The sequence below is a fragment of the Aspergillus puulaauensis genome, chromosome 6 (genome assembly GCF_016861865.1).
Source record: "Aspergillus puulaauensis MK2 DNA, chromosome 6, nearly complete sequence".
Classification (NCBI taxonomy): Eukaryota; Fungi; Ascomycota; class Eurotiomycetes; order Eurotiales; family Aspergillaceae; genus Aspergillus; species Aspergillus puulaauensis.
In genome coordinates, this window is record NC_054862.1 from 2,880,870 (window position 1) to 2,897,606 (window position 16,737).

General features: G+C 49.6%; 5 protein-coding genes across 5 annotated transcripts; 2 read left to right on the forward strand and 3 right to left on the reverse strand.

Annotated features, from left to right (window-relative positions):
- Positions 1–2,771: 2,771 nt before the first annotated feature.
- APUU_61143S (uncharacterized protein) lies at positions 2,772–5,907 on the forward strand (the record flags this gene model as incomplete). The annotated part of the gene is made up of 4 exons (XM_041694452.1): positions 2,772–4,727; positions 4,785–4,874; positions 4,927–5,780; positions 5,847–5,907. The coding sequence occupies 4 exons, from the start codon at positions 2,772–2,774 to the stop codon at positions 5,905–5,907; spliced, it is 2,961 nt and encodes a 986-aa protein (XP_041560281.1).
- Positions 5,908–6,777: 870 nt separating this feature from the next.
- APUU_61144A (uncharacterized protein) lies at positions 6,778–7,600 on the reverse strand (the record flags this gene model as incomplete). Its single annotated transcript, XM_041694453.1, has 2 exons — positions 6,778–7,295; positions 7,393–7,600. 2 exons carry the CDS (start codon positions 7,598–7,600, stop codon positions 6,778–6,780), a joined length of 726 nt encoding a protein of 241 aa, XP_041560282.1.
- Positions 7,601–9,246: 1,646 nt separating this feature from the next.
- APUU_61145A (O-acetylhomoserine aminocarboxypropyltransferase/cysteine synthase family protein) lies at positions 9,247–10,568 on the reverse strand (the record flags this gene model as incomplete). The annotated part of the gene is made up of 3 exons (XM_041694454.1): positions 9,247–9,600; positions 9,673–10,446; positions 10,509–10,568. The coding sequence occupies 3 exons, from the start codon at positions 10,566–10,568 to the stop codon at positions 9,247–9,249; spliced, it is 1,188 nt and encodes a 395-aa protein (XP_041560283.1).
- Positions 10,569–12,019: 1,451 nt separating this feature from the next.
- Positions 12,020–12,336, forward strand: APUU_61146S (uncharacterized protein; the record flags this gene model as incomplete). Its single annotated transcript, XM_041694455.1, has 3 exons — positions 12,020–12,163; positions 12,215–12,261; positions 12,315–12,336. The coding sequence occupies 3 exons, from the start codon at positions 12,020–12,022 to the stop codon at positions 12,334–12,336; spliced, it is 213 nt and encodes a 70-aa protein (XP_041560284.1).
- A 1,729-nt stretch (positions 12,337–14,065) lies between these two features.
- APUU_61147A (CHAT domain-containing protein) lies at positions 14,066–16,729 on the reverse strand (the record flags this gene model as incomplete). Its single annotated transcript, XM_041694456.1, has 1 exon — positions 14,066–16,729. The coding sequence occupies one exon, from the start codon at positions 16,727–16,729 to the stop codon at positions 14,066–14,068; it is 2,664 nt and encodes an 887-aa protein (XP_041560285.1).
- Between the last annotated feature and the right edge of the window lie 8 nt (positions 16,730–16,737).

A 16,737-nucleotide genomic window follows, 5' to 3' on the forward strand; every position in this document is an offset into this window, starting at 1 on the left:
TCGGGGTAGGCTGACATCCCTTGGGATCAGCCCGGCCCTGTTCAGTGAAGTGGCAACAACCTCAATACTATTCCATGCCATGCGTGGGTGCTAGGTTTCCACTTCATCATGCAGTGCTTTACTTGTGGATGGCGCTCTGACATTCTTCTATCTCCAATAAGGTGCGATAAGAAGATGTTCCATACAAAAGCTCCCCAATGTATTTTGAGGTCAGCTGTGGAATATCGGCTTCCAATTTCTACCTTCATTGGAGCTGACATTGAAATTAGTTGATGGGAGAATGATTACTTCTACCGCAGTCCAAAATTCCGGACACACACCATCCAGGCTCAAAGTGTACGATATGTGCTATAACTCGTGGCCATTCCGAATCTTGGAGACACCTCAAACCATCCTGCCGAGCAAATAGTCACTCTGACATATCTGTCTGAGCTCCTTTGGCATGTACAACAAACTGGAGCTTATTCGTGTTGTCTTCTATGGCTCTTTTGTTGCTTAATTAGACTCCACTAGTTATAGTTTCAACGGCTATGCCGAGTCTCTCCTCAGCTATGAGGGGGAAGCTTATAATCCTAAATATTCACATAGACAGGCACCTTGAACACGTCCCTTTAACCGTACGACAGGTTTAGCTATCATATGAAGTAGATACCTTTTTTATTAATAATAATATGATAATAAGCATGGCTGTCTAATATTATTACCGACCTATAATCTCTAGGAAACGAATAGCACAGACAAATGCATTGGTAGGCGGAGATAAACAGAATATTTATACACTAATAATACATACCAAAGTAGGGTTTCCAGAAAATAACAGTTAGGTTATAACATATTATAATGGCGTGTTACATTATACTCCATTTACCAAGGGGTGCTCCTGTGTTCTAGGCGACCTAATAGGGTTTTGCACATGATAAGCTCCAGAAAAATACCAAACAAGGGGAGGGCAAGGGAGGAAAGAAGACACCAGTCTTATCCTTGGCATACTGGCTATAAGTAACTCACTGTTCCCCTTTTTAACATACAGTGAACACATTTACTTACTGAACCCCGTTAATAAGCTTTAACGGGGCGGCCTGTGATAAATTCCTCGCTGCTGCAAGATAACCTGGAAGCAAGCAGAATTACCTGCCCTAAACTTCGGTTTAGAGGGAGAACAATCTGAACACTCAGTGATCCTATATTTTACCCACTGCGTGTGGAGCTGAGTTGTACAGCTCTTTGCTATTATATAAACAGTAAATAAAATCATAGCTATAGTTCTTTTACCTTCTACAAGCTGGCTTTATGCAGCTTTTTTATTTCTCCCTCCTTATATTCTACAAGACTTATCGTAGCTATTTTTAACTATTCTCAGAAATAGCTATTATCTTATTCTATAGTAGAGTAAGCTTATTAAAGACACGTAAATGTAGTGCGATAGCTTGCTTTTCCTGTTTTACTGGACAGCTCTTTATTACTGTTCAGATACTATACAAGGCCATAAGCGTTTTTCTTCTGTCCTTTTCTATATACCAGTTCTATGCAGTTTACATGCTTCTTTATATCTATATTTTTCAAGTCTTATCTCCGTTTCTCCCTGTTATGCGCCGCTATATGCAGACGCTATAGAAGCGTGCCTGATGGTATGGGAACTCTATCAAAGCCCCTACATCAACTCTACCTTAGGTATTGTTCCCTATAAACCTGGCCTTAGGTATGTAAAGTCACATTTCTATCCCTGCTAGTCATATCAGAACTCTAACAACCCCTATATCCTAGTTCTTCAGCTATTCCATCGTGTATCTAGCACGCAACCAGCTCGTTTCGGGCCTTGCCCATAACACCTGAGGCATACTGCGGCCGCGCCGCAGCCGTTACATAATATGTAACCATATATTACACTGCTGGTTCTTAGCTAGGAGAACTAGTAAATAATTTTATAAAATAATCTATAGGCTAGTAAATACTGTTGGATTGAGAAAGATGGATAGTCATATAAGTCACATGACCATCGATCAGAGGACTTATATTAATATTATTATAAAGAAGAAGAAAGAGAGTAAGAATGAATATGGATCAGAATAAAAGAATGACTCGAGTTGATTGCGTTTAACCAGGAGGTTTAAGCTATATGTATAGCTTATAACCTTTAACCTAGATCTTTCTAGATTATAAATCAACATTAATTGCAGGCAATTCGGTTTCGAGAAGCCGCGAGCCCCTTGCAGGCGATTATCCTTTGTAGTCAAGGTCGACTAATAATTTCATCCAACTCAGAGTTCAGGCCTCAAGAACTCGGAAGGGTCCTGATGCTGGCGGGAGAGATTTTACCGGCCGATCCATGTCCGAGATGGAGATTGAAAGGAAGCCTTCAATATACCCTCGATTCTTACTTCCACAATGCGAGGTTCAGACTAGATGAGTCCTTTGGGGCAAGGCAAAGAGTAACAAGGGTTATTCTGGAGTCTTGAGACATTCCGAGCCTTCCGCATATACACCAGACGACAGAATAGTAGTTACCGTAGTAGCTTAGACGAATCACAAGAAGTCAATCAAAACACATCATTATCAGGTCCCAAGTGATATATTTCAACCCATATATAATAGCAGAGCCAAGTCGGTTCGATCCCGACCCGGCAATCCGACAGAGGTTCATCTAGAGCGGGTCCAAGCAGTCAACGCCACCGCGACATCCCGGAAGCAGATCACGGTTCCAACTTTCTGTATATTAACCTTCCACGCCCAGCAGCTGTCGATACTCGTGCTCCGGTTATGTCTGGATTATCATGTCTCCCTCCCCAGGCCAGACCCTCAACCCCAAGTCATGGCGCAAACACCTCAAGCCCGACCTAAACAGGCACAACCTCCTCCTAATACTCAAAGGCGCCCTGCCACCCACAATCGTCATCGCAATCCACCAAAGCAGCGCCGTCGCAAACACAACCCTCACAATCGGCTACCTCGCAGCCCTGCTCTCCGTGCTCTCGCAGGCTCTCACCCCGCGCGCCAAGTTCCTCAGAATCATGCTCTTCGATCTCCTCGCCACTTGCGTCTCTGCGTCACTTTGTTGTCTCGCGATTTTTTGCGCTGGAAAAGCACGGCAGAACAGCGGTGACCAAACACCCAGCAGCAGCAGCAGCAGCAGCAGTACTTACAATTCCAGCGCCAGCGCCGTCTCCGCAATCTGGCTAATTGCCATGATCTGGGCCGGCAATGCACTGCGGGCGTGGAAACCAATGGAGCTGCAAGACCTCATGGTCGCGTTTTCGATTTTCTGTTCTGTGACGCTGACGCGCGCGGGGACGTTTGTGGTCCTGGCGGATGGGTTGGCGTTTGTCGCGCGGCTACTGAAGGGGTTCATGCTGGGTTTTGCGATTGCGACGGGGGTGTCCCTGTTTATCTATCCGGTTACGAGTCGCGGGCTTGTGTTTGGGAACGTTACGGGGTATGTTGGTAGGATTGAGGGGGTTCTTAGGGCTTATAGCGGGTTTGTGGGTGGTAGTGCGGGCGACTGGGAGGGTGCTGATGCAGATTCTGAGGAGGACTCTAGAAAACGGTTAAAGGACACCGTGGCGGGCCTGAATGCGGTGCATGCGAGGCTGCAGTCGGATCTCTTTTACTCGAGGGATGAGATTGCCTGGGGGAAGTTGTCGGCGAGTGATCTGGATCGGATTGGGGGTCTCTTGCGGGACCTTTTCCTGCCGCTGTCGGGGATGGCGATGCTCCCGGATGTGCTGGATATGGTTGTGAAACGTCAACAGGATGGATCTCAGGATTCTGTATCAGATGCTGGTGGGACGTCGCAGCGACTGGATATTGAGAATGTGGTGGAAACGCTCAATAGCCGCATTGGGGAGTGCTCTGGTTTGGTCACTGCGGGACTGCAGTATGTACTGTGGAGGTTGGAGCTCATGACGCCAAAACAGCTAGATAAGGGGAACGGAGGACATATGGACGAAGAGGCAGGGAGAACCACTTTGGACCCAACACAGACTGGCTTCATGTCACAGTTCGAAAAGCGGATGAAGGAGTATTACTCTAGACAGAAGCAGCTTCCACGGACACTAGCTTCACGCGAAGCATTTATAACGGAGAAAACGAATGGTGCACCAGACGAGGGGACTGTCAACGACATTGATATCCGGCAGGAGTTCTTCATTGTGCTGTTTATGTCACAGCTTCAAGACAAGCTCGTCAAGGAAACGCTAGAATTTATGAGATTTGCAGATGCAAAAGTCGCAGACGGGACTATGGGGCGAAACAGGATAATCTTGCCAGTCTGGTCAATTCGGAAATGGCTATCTGGATCATCGAAAGACACGAAATCCACAACCAGTTCAGTGCCTGAGCATGATAACAAACCAACGCAGTATCCAGACCCCGAGCATCTGCCACCGGCCAACAAGTGGGAGAGAGCAAGCACCGTCTTCCGTTCTATATCATCTGTTATCAAGTCTGAACAAAGCATATTCGGCTTCAGAGTTGCGGCGGCTTCCTTTTGCGTGGGAATACTGGCATTCCTCCACCAGACGCAAAACTTTTTCGTCCGTCAGCGATGTATCTGGGCGATGATTGTCATAGTCATCGGGATGAGCCCGACAAGCGGGCAGACCCTGCTGGGATTCATCACCCGCATTGCAGCTACTGTTGTTTCGCTGGCGTTGAGCTTGATGGTTTGGTACATCCCTGACCAGAAAACTGCGGGCGTGATCGTCTTTCTCTACCTGGCGAATGTCTTCGAGGTACAACTCCCACTTCCAAGGTTACAAAGGCAAGTTCATATCTCACAAGGACTGTAGTATTATTTCTATGTCACCAAACCCCAAGTCTTTGGCCCCTCCATCATCGCCATCGTCACTCTCAACGTCATCGTCGGCTACGAGCTACAGGTACATCCGTCCCAGCATCCATATCCAACCCGTCTAACAATATAACATTTAGATGCGCAAACTCGGCCTCGAAGTCGGCACCTCCAACGGCCAGCCCTACTACCCAATCTACCTCTTCGGGCCCTACAAGCTCCTCGCCGTGGCAGCCGGCTGCGCAATCTCCTTCATCTGGGTGATCCTGCCATACCCCGTAACCTCCAAGAGCCGACTGCGCAAGTCGCTGGGCAGCGGGCTGTTCCTCCTCGCCAGGTTCTACAGCTGCATGCACTCGAGCATCGAGCTTTGGCTTAGGGGCCAACTGGATGACACTCCACAAATACAATACGGCCACCCCGCCCAAGCACCGATGGCTGAACTCCAGAAAGCGCGCAAGGCAATATTCAAAGAGGAAATGACCCTCCTCGCTCGCCTCGGCACCCTCAGCCACTTCAGTACCTTTGAGCCTCCTATCGGGGGGAAATTCCCGAGGGCAACATATGACGCAATCATAGATCAAGTCCAGCGGATTCTAATCAGCATGGCCCTAATGGCTCAGATGGCACAGAGCCCGCAAACACAACCACCACCACAGGAAACTCTAACTCCAGATCGCCAACTCACCAACACCGAAAGTAAAAGTGAAAAGACCTGGTCCACCCGCCTCGCAACCGTCGCGCTGCAATCCGCCGAATTCAAATCCCACGCAACGACCTCGCTGCTTTGCCACCTCGGGTCAGCGATCACAAATGCGCAGCCGCTCCCGCCGTATCTATCAGCGGGCGGGCTGTTCCCGCTTGCGCGGTGGGTGCGACATGTTGACGCGGAGATGCTGAGTCTTCGACATGTAGACGACCCCGGGTTTGCCATTTTTGGGCTGTTGGAGGTGCTGAGATCTGTTGTGGTTGTTGAGTTGGAGGGTTTGCTTGGGTATGTTTATTTGACCAACTTGCCTCCTGCTTGGTTTGATTGGTTGTGCTAACAAATGATGTGTAGGAATGTGAGGCAGTTGGTTGGGGAGCTGTCTTTTGATTTCCATGCTCAGATAGAAGGGTAGGGTGAGGAGTCGAGGGCGCTGATGTCTGGTATATAATTGTAGGTACTGTAAATCTAGCTCTTTTCCAATATAAATCCTGTCCTCGCACGACCCCTACTTCGCGCAGCAATACTTCACTATGCTCAATATCCCGGCAAGATGGGGCTGTCCTGGTCGGTTTATTCGGCCTCGTTAATGCAAAGCCTTGTTCATGTTATCGCGTTTCTCCCTGTTTCTTATCTTCCTGTGAGTAGCTTGAATAGGTAATCCTGTAGTTTAGTACAGGCATTTCTTGAACCAGTTTTCATGTAGCTCGACGCCCGTATATTCCATTCTTCAACGACCACAGGGTGTGGAAAACAGGGCTTCCCGTCCGCTCAGCCGTACCTAAGCCACCATTATAAACGCGGTTAGGGGTAAAACGAGCCCTGAGTGCGTTTCTGCTTTTAGGGGTGAGATATAATAAGCCTAGGGTGAGTGCAGGTGAGATGGGTCAGGGGGACGATGCATGGATTGGATCATTCGAGGATTCTAGAGACAGCGAACCTTGATCGGTCCTGAGGATTGGAACCGGAGAGAGTCCCACTTATTACATTCAGACGAGGAAACAAAACCTGAAGAGCAAGAACCCGCGGGAAGCACGAGAAGCAATGGAATCCCAGTAGCCAGGAGGACAAAGAGCAAGGGACCGACAGCCAGAGCCCTGTCCCTATCAACCCCGTTGTATTTTATTTTCATAAGAAGTGCTAAGCTTCTGGAAACAAAAAAACACCCAGAAAGCAAAAAAAAAAAAAAAAAAACTTATAACATGAGATGGTATGAATGTATATAATATCTAAAGGATTAAGCCAAAGGAGAAGAATTATAACTAGTCAGTGAACTCGTTTATAATCAATCAATCTCACTCACACTGACTCCGATCGCCAAATGAGACATGTTAATCTCAGCCACCCTCTCGGTAAACCCTTCGTACATGCCTGGGAATCGCCGTTTCAGCCTGTCGATAATGAGATGATTCGGTTGTTCAAACTCGAGAAGAAAAGCATAGTGTCCGTCAAATGACTTGAGCATCGTTAAAGTAGCATCCGGAAGGCCGGCAGCAAGCTCATGTTGTTGGGCAAGAAGGAAGAGGACATCGGATTCAATACCAACAACCAAGGTAGGCGGTGGCATACCCGAGAGTACGGTGGCTAAAGGAGGAGGAGGAGTACTCTCGTCATTGAAATGGGGATCATAGTCCTTGTACACCCGGCCACGCCGAACATCATGCATATCCATTTTGTGGGTGAGGTGGAGATAGCAGTTCGCGTCGAAGCGACGCACGAACTTGGATCCTTGGTAGTCGAGATAATCTTGCGCAGAAAATAACCTCCTCGTTGGATTGCCCGTGCTAGTGCATGCTGGTGCCGCTGCAGACGGTGCGAGGCATTTGCTCTGGTTAGACGGTTGCCTGCCGAACCGCCTCTCGAAGCTGTCCTGAGCGATAGGTTAACATGGCCACCTTACGTGCTGTCGCAATTCCGGATTTTGGCTGCTGATTGGGATCATAGTAACCGCCGTGGAACAAGGGATCAGAGTAAATGCATTGCCTCTGGATCTCAGACCATGCGATCCCCCAGGCAGTCTGGGCAGCGGAGGTTGCAATGGGGATAATTAGCTTCACGAAGCCAGGCGGCGCACAGAGAGGCCACTCGAGAGCTGTCATGCCTCCCATGGATCCCCCGATCACTGCAGCGACGGACGAAACACCCAGTGCATCGAGGACTAACTTTTGGGCCCTTTCGCAGATACAGTTAGCAAGGAGAGTCCCGGGTATAATTCTATAAGGCCTGCGTATATTATATCATCCCTCGCACAGGTAGGTGGAAATTCAGGGCCGTAAGGCCGTCCAGTGTGGGCATTTATTGTCAGGGGCGATGGGCTTCCATAGGGTGACCCGAGTGAATTTGCGCAGAAGATGAAGAATCGAGTATAGTCCAATGATTTCCCAGGCCCCATAAGAGGCGCCCACCAATCTGCAACATCACTGCTCCCGGACAGTGTATGACAGACGACCAGTACGTTGTCGCGGGCTGCGTTGAGCTGGCCCCATGTTGTGTAGGCCACTTGGCATGACTTTAGTACATGCCCCGACCCAAGCAGTAGAGACGGGATCAGCGCGATATGTTGACCGGAGATGAGGTCTGCAAAAGGATTGCGAAGCTTCGGTTTGTAGTCAAACACTGCCAGGTTTGCATTAGTCCAGTTTACAACCAGGGAGTGGGGGTGAGACTTGCCGACTGCCATAATAGTTGTTTTGCCGTTTGGGCGTCAACGTGTGGATTGATTGCATGCACGATAGACAATGTCTCCCCAGGCATATTTCAATGCCTGAATTAGGAGGTAGATCTGCCCATTATCTTCAGGAGACATGGAATCAAATAATCTGCGATACAGCGATATACGTAATACCGAGGGAGTTATTCGGCGTTTGCTGATTAGCCTTGCAGAGCCCGTCTTCGGTGTGGCCGACCAACGTCCTATATACGCGGCCTCTAATTCTTCCTTTAAGAATTTGGCGGAAAGAGGGTGTCGGTCGCTCGCTAATCCATTTACTCTTTCTCCAAGGTGTCTGATTTCCCCCTCGACTACCCACCATTCACACTAGAGCACTACGACCGCAAGCCCGATGGGTCTCGGTGGGAGGCGGCGGTTCTTGCGTAGTTGGGCCTCTTGGCACCTTCATTTCAGAGCCTGTGTGGGACAAAGAGGATATAATCCTCGCCACGTTGAAAAGGTCCGATATTGTAGAGTCTCGTGTAAGTGTCAGCGCCAGTACCAGCGCCAAACTATCGGAAATGGCTGTTTGGACTAACCGCAGTTTGCCTCGCGCAGATGGACTTCGACCCCGTCGGCAGCTATTCGCGCCCGGATATCTTGTGAGAAAGCGATCTATCTTTCGTTGGCGGCATTTTGATTATAGACTAATGAATTTGTCTTCTAGCTCTTTGACTGTGAGCATGAAGTCTGGCGAGAATGTCGTGTTCGAGGAGGCATAGGATTGCTACGTCAAAACGTCGAGTGGAATGGAAATAATCAAAGTAAAAAATAAATAAATCATAAACAACAGTAACATTGTCATGTTAATTCAAACTGCGAGTGCGCCCCCTTTGATAGCATTGAGAGGCCAGGCTTTATCGCTTTAACAAGTTATCCACCCAAAGGCTGGCTGAGGCCTTTTGCATTGAGTAAGAAAGAAACCATGAGAATGGGCTAAGGAGAGACGGGGTTTGTGATGTATAAATGAACTGTTATAACTATTATAACTATGATAACTTTGATGACTATGATAACTAAGCTATAGCGTGGTAACGAGCTTCATCAAATGCCAGCCGGCCTGGGTGCCGCGGTACCAAGATCCTTCATGAATCCATCATTGAACAAGGATAGTGCCTGGTTGAAAGAGTCCCCATTCAGCTTGGCAGCTGGCTTCAGCCCTGCCGCGACAAACGCTTGCTCAAAGTCGTGCTTGATATCTTCGAAATCCTCGAGGCCGGTACTAACACGGATCAAATCGGGGGTCACCCCTCCCTTGATCTTTTCCGCTTCAGGCAGCTGCTGGTGCGTCGTGGTCCAGGGGCGGATGATGAGCGTTTTGGCATCGCCGACGTTGGCCAAGTGGCTACAGAGCCTTAGATTGTTGACTACTGCGCGGACTTCATCGATTGCTCCAGCCTGAAAGGTTAGTCGGTTAGCTAGCTGCCCTCGCCCTCACGATTCAAGTATTGCAGAATGGTGGGAACATACCACACCGAAGGTAAAGACACCTCCGCCCCCGTTAGGCATGGTCTTCTGGACATAGTCGTAGTCCGGATGTGATTTCAGCCCGGGGTAAAGGACCCAATTGACGGAGGGATGAGCTTCAAGCCACTCTGCCAAAGCCAGGATGGTTTCGCAATGGCGTTTTCCACGTAGGGCAATCGTTTCCAGGCCCTGCAGAAACAACCACCCATTGAATGGACTCATACATGGACCTAAGTCGCGCATACTGTCCATCCGCAGCTTGGCGGACAAGGCTCTGTAGCCGTATGCGTCCCAGAAGCGCAACCCGTGGTAGCCATCTGCGGGTTCCGTGAAGCCAGGAAATTTGCCAGACACAGACCAGTCAAAGTAGCCGCCGTCAATGACGATGCCACCCATGCTGGTGCCATGGCCGCCAATCCATTTAGTGCAACTGTGGGTGACAATGTCGGCACCCAATACAAGGGGTCTGGCCAGGTAGCCACCCATGCCGAACGTGTTATCAACAATCAACGGGATACCGTGCTTGTGCGCGACGGCGCTAATGGCCGCAATATCTAGCACGCTGTGCTTGGGGTTGGAGATGGTCTCGATGTACACGGCCCGAGTGTTCTTGTTAATTGCCTTGTCAATGTCGGCGGGGTCGTTGCCCTCCACCCACTTGACATCGATGTTGAACTTCTTCATATACACCCGGAACTGGTTGTAGGCGCCGCCATACAGCCAGCTAGTACTGACAAAGTTCTGGCCGGGCGAGCAGCAATTGGTGACGGCAATGAACTATAACGGGTTAGCTTCTTTCTTTCTTTTAAGGCAGAGGGGGGTGGGATCAGAAAATGTACCTGTGCAGCGTGATCAGAGGCAGTGGCAACGGCGCCCACACCACCTTCCAACATCGACATTCTCTGTTCGAAAACAGATTTCGAAGGGGTTTCCCATGCGGGTATACACGTATCCGTCTTTTGACCAAGCGAACTTGCTGGTACCGTCGGCAGCATCAGAAAAGTTGTATGCCGCCGTCTGGTATAATGCCACCGCGCGGGAGCCGTTGATAGGGTCTGGCTCCTGCCCACCGTGGAGCGACAGGGTCGTCCAGCCAGAACCCTTGAAGACGGTATCAAATTACTAAGTTAAGATGATTAAATCTTATTACTGTCATAACCCTTATACTTTGGTCAGGCCTCTTCACGGATTGAAGAAGTTAGATCCGGCGGTAGTCCTTTACAGCGTGTGATACCTCACCTCCGTCCGACACAGATCGTACTAACTAGCCTAACAGATCATAAATACAGCCGGCTTATAATATAGTGCGCCAAGCCAGTTATCTCTGGCTTATACTGTATGCCATAATATCTCCTCTTGTTATGCTCGCAGGACTCTTAGGTGTTTCCGCCTCGCAGCAGACTTGTGTTAGTCAAGAGCTCCGTCCGATAGAGGATGCGTGGGGTTCGACTGGGCAAGACATTTACCGTCTGGCCGATCAACTGTAGAATTGAAGCCACAGTATACCAAAACCTGCTGGCTTCAAAAATGGGGCAGATAGGAGACTTGGGAAAGGCAACACACAACCCGAAAGAGGCAGCACGGAGGGTGAAGATCAGCTAGAAGATCTTCCAAGAAGTTCTCACGTTGCACAGACCTGTCATTCGCTTTGTTAAGCCAATTGAAAATGCGGACCAAGCCCCCTCGCTTATACGACGCCCAAGAACGAGTACTTGGAGGTTGGAAAGCCCAGTCCTGGAAGCGAGAAGGCAGCACTGACGACAACAACACGAAGTGCGGGTACATGAAGACAAATATAGTTATCATGTGTAGAAATGATACGCATTCGTATTTATTGCCAAGAGTGGGGAGCCTCCAGTCTACTTTGTATCATCTTCATGGAGCTATACGAGCGACTAAATTTGGCCCCAGATTACGCTGTTCTATTTTCGGCTGCATTACACGACTCTTGCCGATCTCTAATGACGATTGTTTCAACTGCTTCATGATTCATGGCAAGATCGTGAAGATACTCCTATCCACGATGCACCGAGCTCGTCTCTGTCTGGTCGACCTGGGTACAAAGATCGTCTCGATCAACATCGTATTCTCATTCACATGATGATCAAGGCCTACGTGAAGCGAGAAATAGGAGCAATCCAGCATTAGATAACTTCAACAGAGGAAGACTTTGTTTCTATGTTTATCTTCATACTTGGACTTAATGGCTTCAGAAAAGGTATAAATACCCCCTCGATGCCCGTCCCTCTGACTCTCATCATCAACACTCTAATCCAATCCACCAAGACAAATATCAAACAATCCATTCAAATCTTTAAGAAAAACTTTTCCTCCATCCCAAACCATCAAAATGCAGTTCTCCACCATTGTCTTCAGTGCTGTTGCCCTCTTCAGCTCCATGACCCTTGCCGCTCCCGCCGAGAACCTCGTTGCTCGCGCCTCTTGCCAGATTGGTGATATCTGGGGTGCTGGTGATGCCGCCTGCAGCGCATCTGTATATGTTCCTCAGAAAAGAGTCATTATCAACCTACTAATAGATATACAGTGCCTTAAGGACGGAACCTACCACGGCGGCTACTGCAACGATGAGAGGTAGGGCTCCTTCTTGATATCTCTTTATTAGGTATACTAACTAGGCTTTTTAGCGTTTGCGTCTGCACCTACTAGATTGATACGCTCAGTGCGAGATCCCAGAATGAGAATCTAGATTAACGGGGATAGAGGCTGTGTGTTGGAGGTTGATTGATTGATTGATTATACACAGATCAGTCAGGCTTTAGGTCGAGTGCTCGCTAGCTGAGTTGTGGAGGGTGTCGGATGTGATTTTTTTGATATTCATTTCTTTGACTTGACAATAGAATGACATTCGTTTGAGTTAGAGGTTGTTGTTGCTCCTTCCATATAGATGTTTCCCTCCAGCAAGCCTTCTAGGTCGGCTTGCATTAGCGATGATTACCCAGATATAAGACGGAAAAATAAACTGAGCATCAATCTTATGAGCTGCTATCTTTCCTGGTGGCAAGACTTCCTACGAAGTGGTCCTGTTGAATATCTTACCATGTACTGGGCCAGATGCCAACAGCTCTCAAGCTGCCGAGCCGTCATGGAGCCTTAATGGTTGGTTTTACGAGTAGCCACTTTTGTTCTTCTGCCTCAGCGCTACATCGCTACATTCCATTTCTATAAGATGTCGATGCGCTTCGCTCCTAACATTGATCTTCACTTGAAAGGGCGGGCCATCAGCTTTCGGTATCATCGGCCTGGAAACATCAATGGTAGCGCCAGAGACTTGCTCGAACTCAAAGCAGTACAGGAGTCAAGCAAGTGCAATAGAAATGTTGGTAATAGCTACATTATAGCCAACGCAGACCCTACTTCCTGTGATATAGTATCTTGTCAACCAGATCCAACCAGTCTTCGGAATAAGGAGCCTTGCTGACCAGATCCAAAGCCAAGATGCCCCTTTTGTGGCTTGTCCAAATCTGCATTGATGAAACGATCCGGCCAGAAGCGCCCTGGTTGATCGTATTCCCTAGGCGGGTTTGCGATTGCCCAGTGGTTGTATGTGATAACGGTTCCTGCAGGGATTCTTCGAGTATATAATATACTCTTCGACCATCTTGAGGGCTCAATACATCAGCTTCAACGGAAAAAAGTGCAATAGAAGCAAGAAATACTAAGTACACTTAATATAGGAATGGAGAATCTCAAGATCTATTATAATAAGACCCAGGAAGCCCATGGTAATCTCTATATAATAGGCAGGTTGCACGAGTTAAGTAGCACCACAGCTGAAGATCAACCAAACAGGATTAGATTGCCAAGTCTTGATGAGACGCTAGACCGCTACACCAAAAACCCTGCAAGGCTGGTGGCCAGCCAGCTATCTCTAACAAGTCTTGGCACATGGACTATATCAGTAGATCAAATTAGAATTCGGGCTCGGCTGTGGTCGGGACATCTGTCATTGTTACTGTTGGAGGCAGTGTCGTCGAGTCTGACACAGTCTGTGTGGTCTGGTATGCTTCTAAACAATACTGATACCTCTCATCGAAAGCGCAGTCGTCAGAGGTGGTGTTGAAAGACGGATAGCTTCCACTATCGAGCCCGGTGTTCTCCCTCCATTGGACCAATATATTTTCAAATCTATGCGTCCTTCCCAAGATTTTAGGGTAGGAGTATTTGCGCGCTATATTTTAATATGGTACGTATGTCACTTTGAAGCCCCCATTTCAATTATGCTTGTAAAGGCCCATTGTTAGCAAACCCGAGGGCTTGGGCGTCATCTGGTAGATCACACCCATAGACATGCGGTTTCATTCTTCTCGTATGGTGAAATAGTTGCACCCTATTATCCTCTACCCCGGGGCTAAGCTGGTAGAGACACGACGTTGCATCATACCCCAAAGTGAATATAGGGAACCCAATTGAGCCAGCTAGTTCCTTCCACCCTCTTGCGACCATTCTTCCCCAATGGTATTGCATTTCTGCCTTTCGAACACGAGGGTGAGGGGGCGGGTTCCCGGTCCACTATGTGCCCTAGTGCCTCGTCGCGATCCCGAAGCTCTAGCAGGGCTTGATGAAGACCTAGGCAGATGCCCGCATCGGTCATGCCCTGATCCCTGATTGTCTGGTACAGAATCCGTGCAACGTCAACACAGTGCTTATCGGAGACTTCCCAGAGGGTCCCAATGACATGCCGAAACCCGGCCAATTGGCACGAGCTGACCAGGTGGATGCTCTCATCGACCAGATCGACGGCGCTATTCGCGCCCGTTGAGCAAGCGGACAGATAGGCGAGGAAAGGCGAAGCGCCTTGAAGCCTGGAATTGCGCAAATCGGCAACGGTCAGGGTATTCGACTCCCAGTCACTGAGGAGGAGGGCACTCTTTGAAGGCTCGCTGGAGTTAGATTGTCCGTGGCCGGCAAAGTGAAAGATTTTGCACGTTTTAAGCCGCTGGAGGACCTCTTTACGACATCGCGGTGGCTCTACCGGCTGGAGGTGAAGAGACTGACAGAGGCCTCTTAGCAGAGTGATTTCCTCGTTGGCAAAAGGGAGGGGAGACTGGCGTGGGGTCTCCGGCATGGCCAGTAGGAGGGCCTGGTTTGATGTCCCTGACGCAATCGATAGATCTTGCCGGCGAGTGTATAATAACGATTTTATGGACGTATTATACGACGACATGACCCTGTCAAGTACTGCCTCGCCGGATCCCTGGTCATGCATCCCCGCCGCATGAAGCGGTAGAAGACCCATTGCCCCGGTGGGAATCCACCAGACGTGCGGCCATTCCGCCCCGGGTGGAGGAGGGTGCTCGTATCCCAGAAAGTCCAACACGGGGTTCGCTACAGTGTCCCAAAGCCATGCCAGCACCGGCAGATGATCCGTTTTCAATTGGCCTGCCCGTGTGTGTAATTCTTCAAGGCTCAGATTGGGTAGTTCTAGGACCCTGGTTTGGCTAGACTCGACCAGGAATGCATCACAGCGATAGTGACTGACATTAACAACAATGATGGGACCCCGGTCTGCCGCGGCCTTCATTTCGTCCACGGTGAGCGGTTTCAGAAATCCTTCGAATCCGGGCTGAGATCGGATTACCTGGATTAGTTCGTTAAACTTGACATCGAGTTCGTGGCGCTGATCGTAGTTCGTTATCTGGTCGCCAGAGGAATCCAAAACGCCGCGTAGGTATTCGAAATCCTGCGCTAGGTACGAATGAGTTTTTCGAAGATCGGAAATATCACTGCGGATTTCTACGAGCAACCCATTGATTACGCCGCGGCCAAGTTCTAGAAGCCTCAGGGCATGATCTGCATCCCCCTTTGCGTTGAGGGTTACTGCAGCAGCAGCAGAAGCCAGACCAGCAAACTGACGCAGCGTTTGTTGCTTGTCGTCGTCACTTAATGGCCTGGGGCTTAACCTGGGGAGCAGCTCTACTGCCTGCTGGAGGACCGTTGCAGCCTCGGCCCAGCTCAACTGCGAGGCGAGAGAGGCCGCAAGTTTTGCGCCGATTTCAATGCGGAGTCTCGGTGGAGAATTACGACACTCCCATCCCTTTCTGAGATATCGAAGCAGCAGCTCATTACCCTCTCTGAATTCGTCTCCCCGCATCCGCATCTTGGATTGAAGCAGCATCCCAAGCAGGCTGAAGGCCCTGGCTCGCATGTGATCGTCCAAAGCTACGTGGACTAAAGTCCCTTCGCAAATGTCAATGGCACGATCCAGCGGATCCAGCTCTTGGGACATTTTGAATTGTGCTTGAAGCGAGATGGCTAGGGCATAGGTCGCCTCGGCACGCTCCGGGTGGTCATGGGTTGCTATCGATACCGCGTTATTCGCAGCCCCGAGGGCATGGTCAAGATCGGTGGGATCATGGGCTCTGTGGAACCGCGTCAAATGGCTGTTTGCGAGTTCTATCAGTCGGGCGGGCCGCATGATGTGGGTAGGTGGAATGGCCGACATAGCTTCATCGGCAGCTCTGATAGCGCGTTCCAGCTTCTCTTCGTTCCCGGTTCGTTCGAATTCGCCCCTCAGGACGGTTGAGAGATGCGCTAGAATTTCTCCCCGACGAGGACTACCGGTGGGAGTGGTTGACGCTGCTGTTTCCAACAGCTCAACCGCCTGGTCCCGATCCTCCGCCGCACCAACCCGAAGGAACCGCGTTACAAGCCAGCCGCCAAGGTGGTCCAGGCATATCGGTCGATCTGGGTGATCAGCGGGGATGCGCGATGCGGATTCCTTAGCAAGGGCAACGCCACGGTGTAGGTCATCGAGTCGGTCAGTTCGACTGAAGCGCACACGCAACAGCTTCCCGAGTGTCTGCGACATAACATATCTCGAGGGATGGCTCAGTGGCATCGTCGATAGCGTAGCTTCGCTGACCTCGATGATGGAGTTCAGAAGCTGCAAAGAGCCACCTTGCCTTTCGACGAGGCTACAGACTGGCCTAGAAGCATTACTGATGAGCGTAGCTTGATCATGGTCCGCAACACCCTGATCCTCAAACATGCGCAAGACCACCTCAGTGTGCAGCGTCTGAGCGGAGTTCAGATCGGACATGGAGGTGG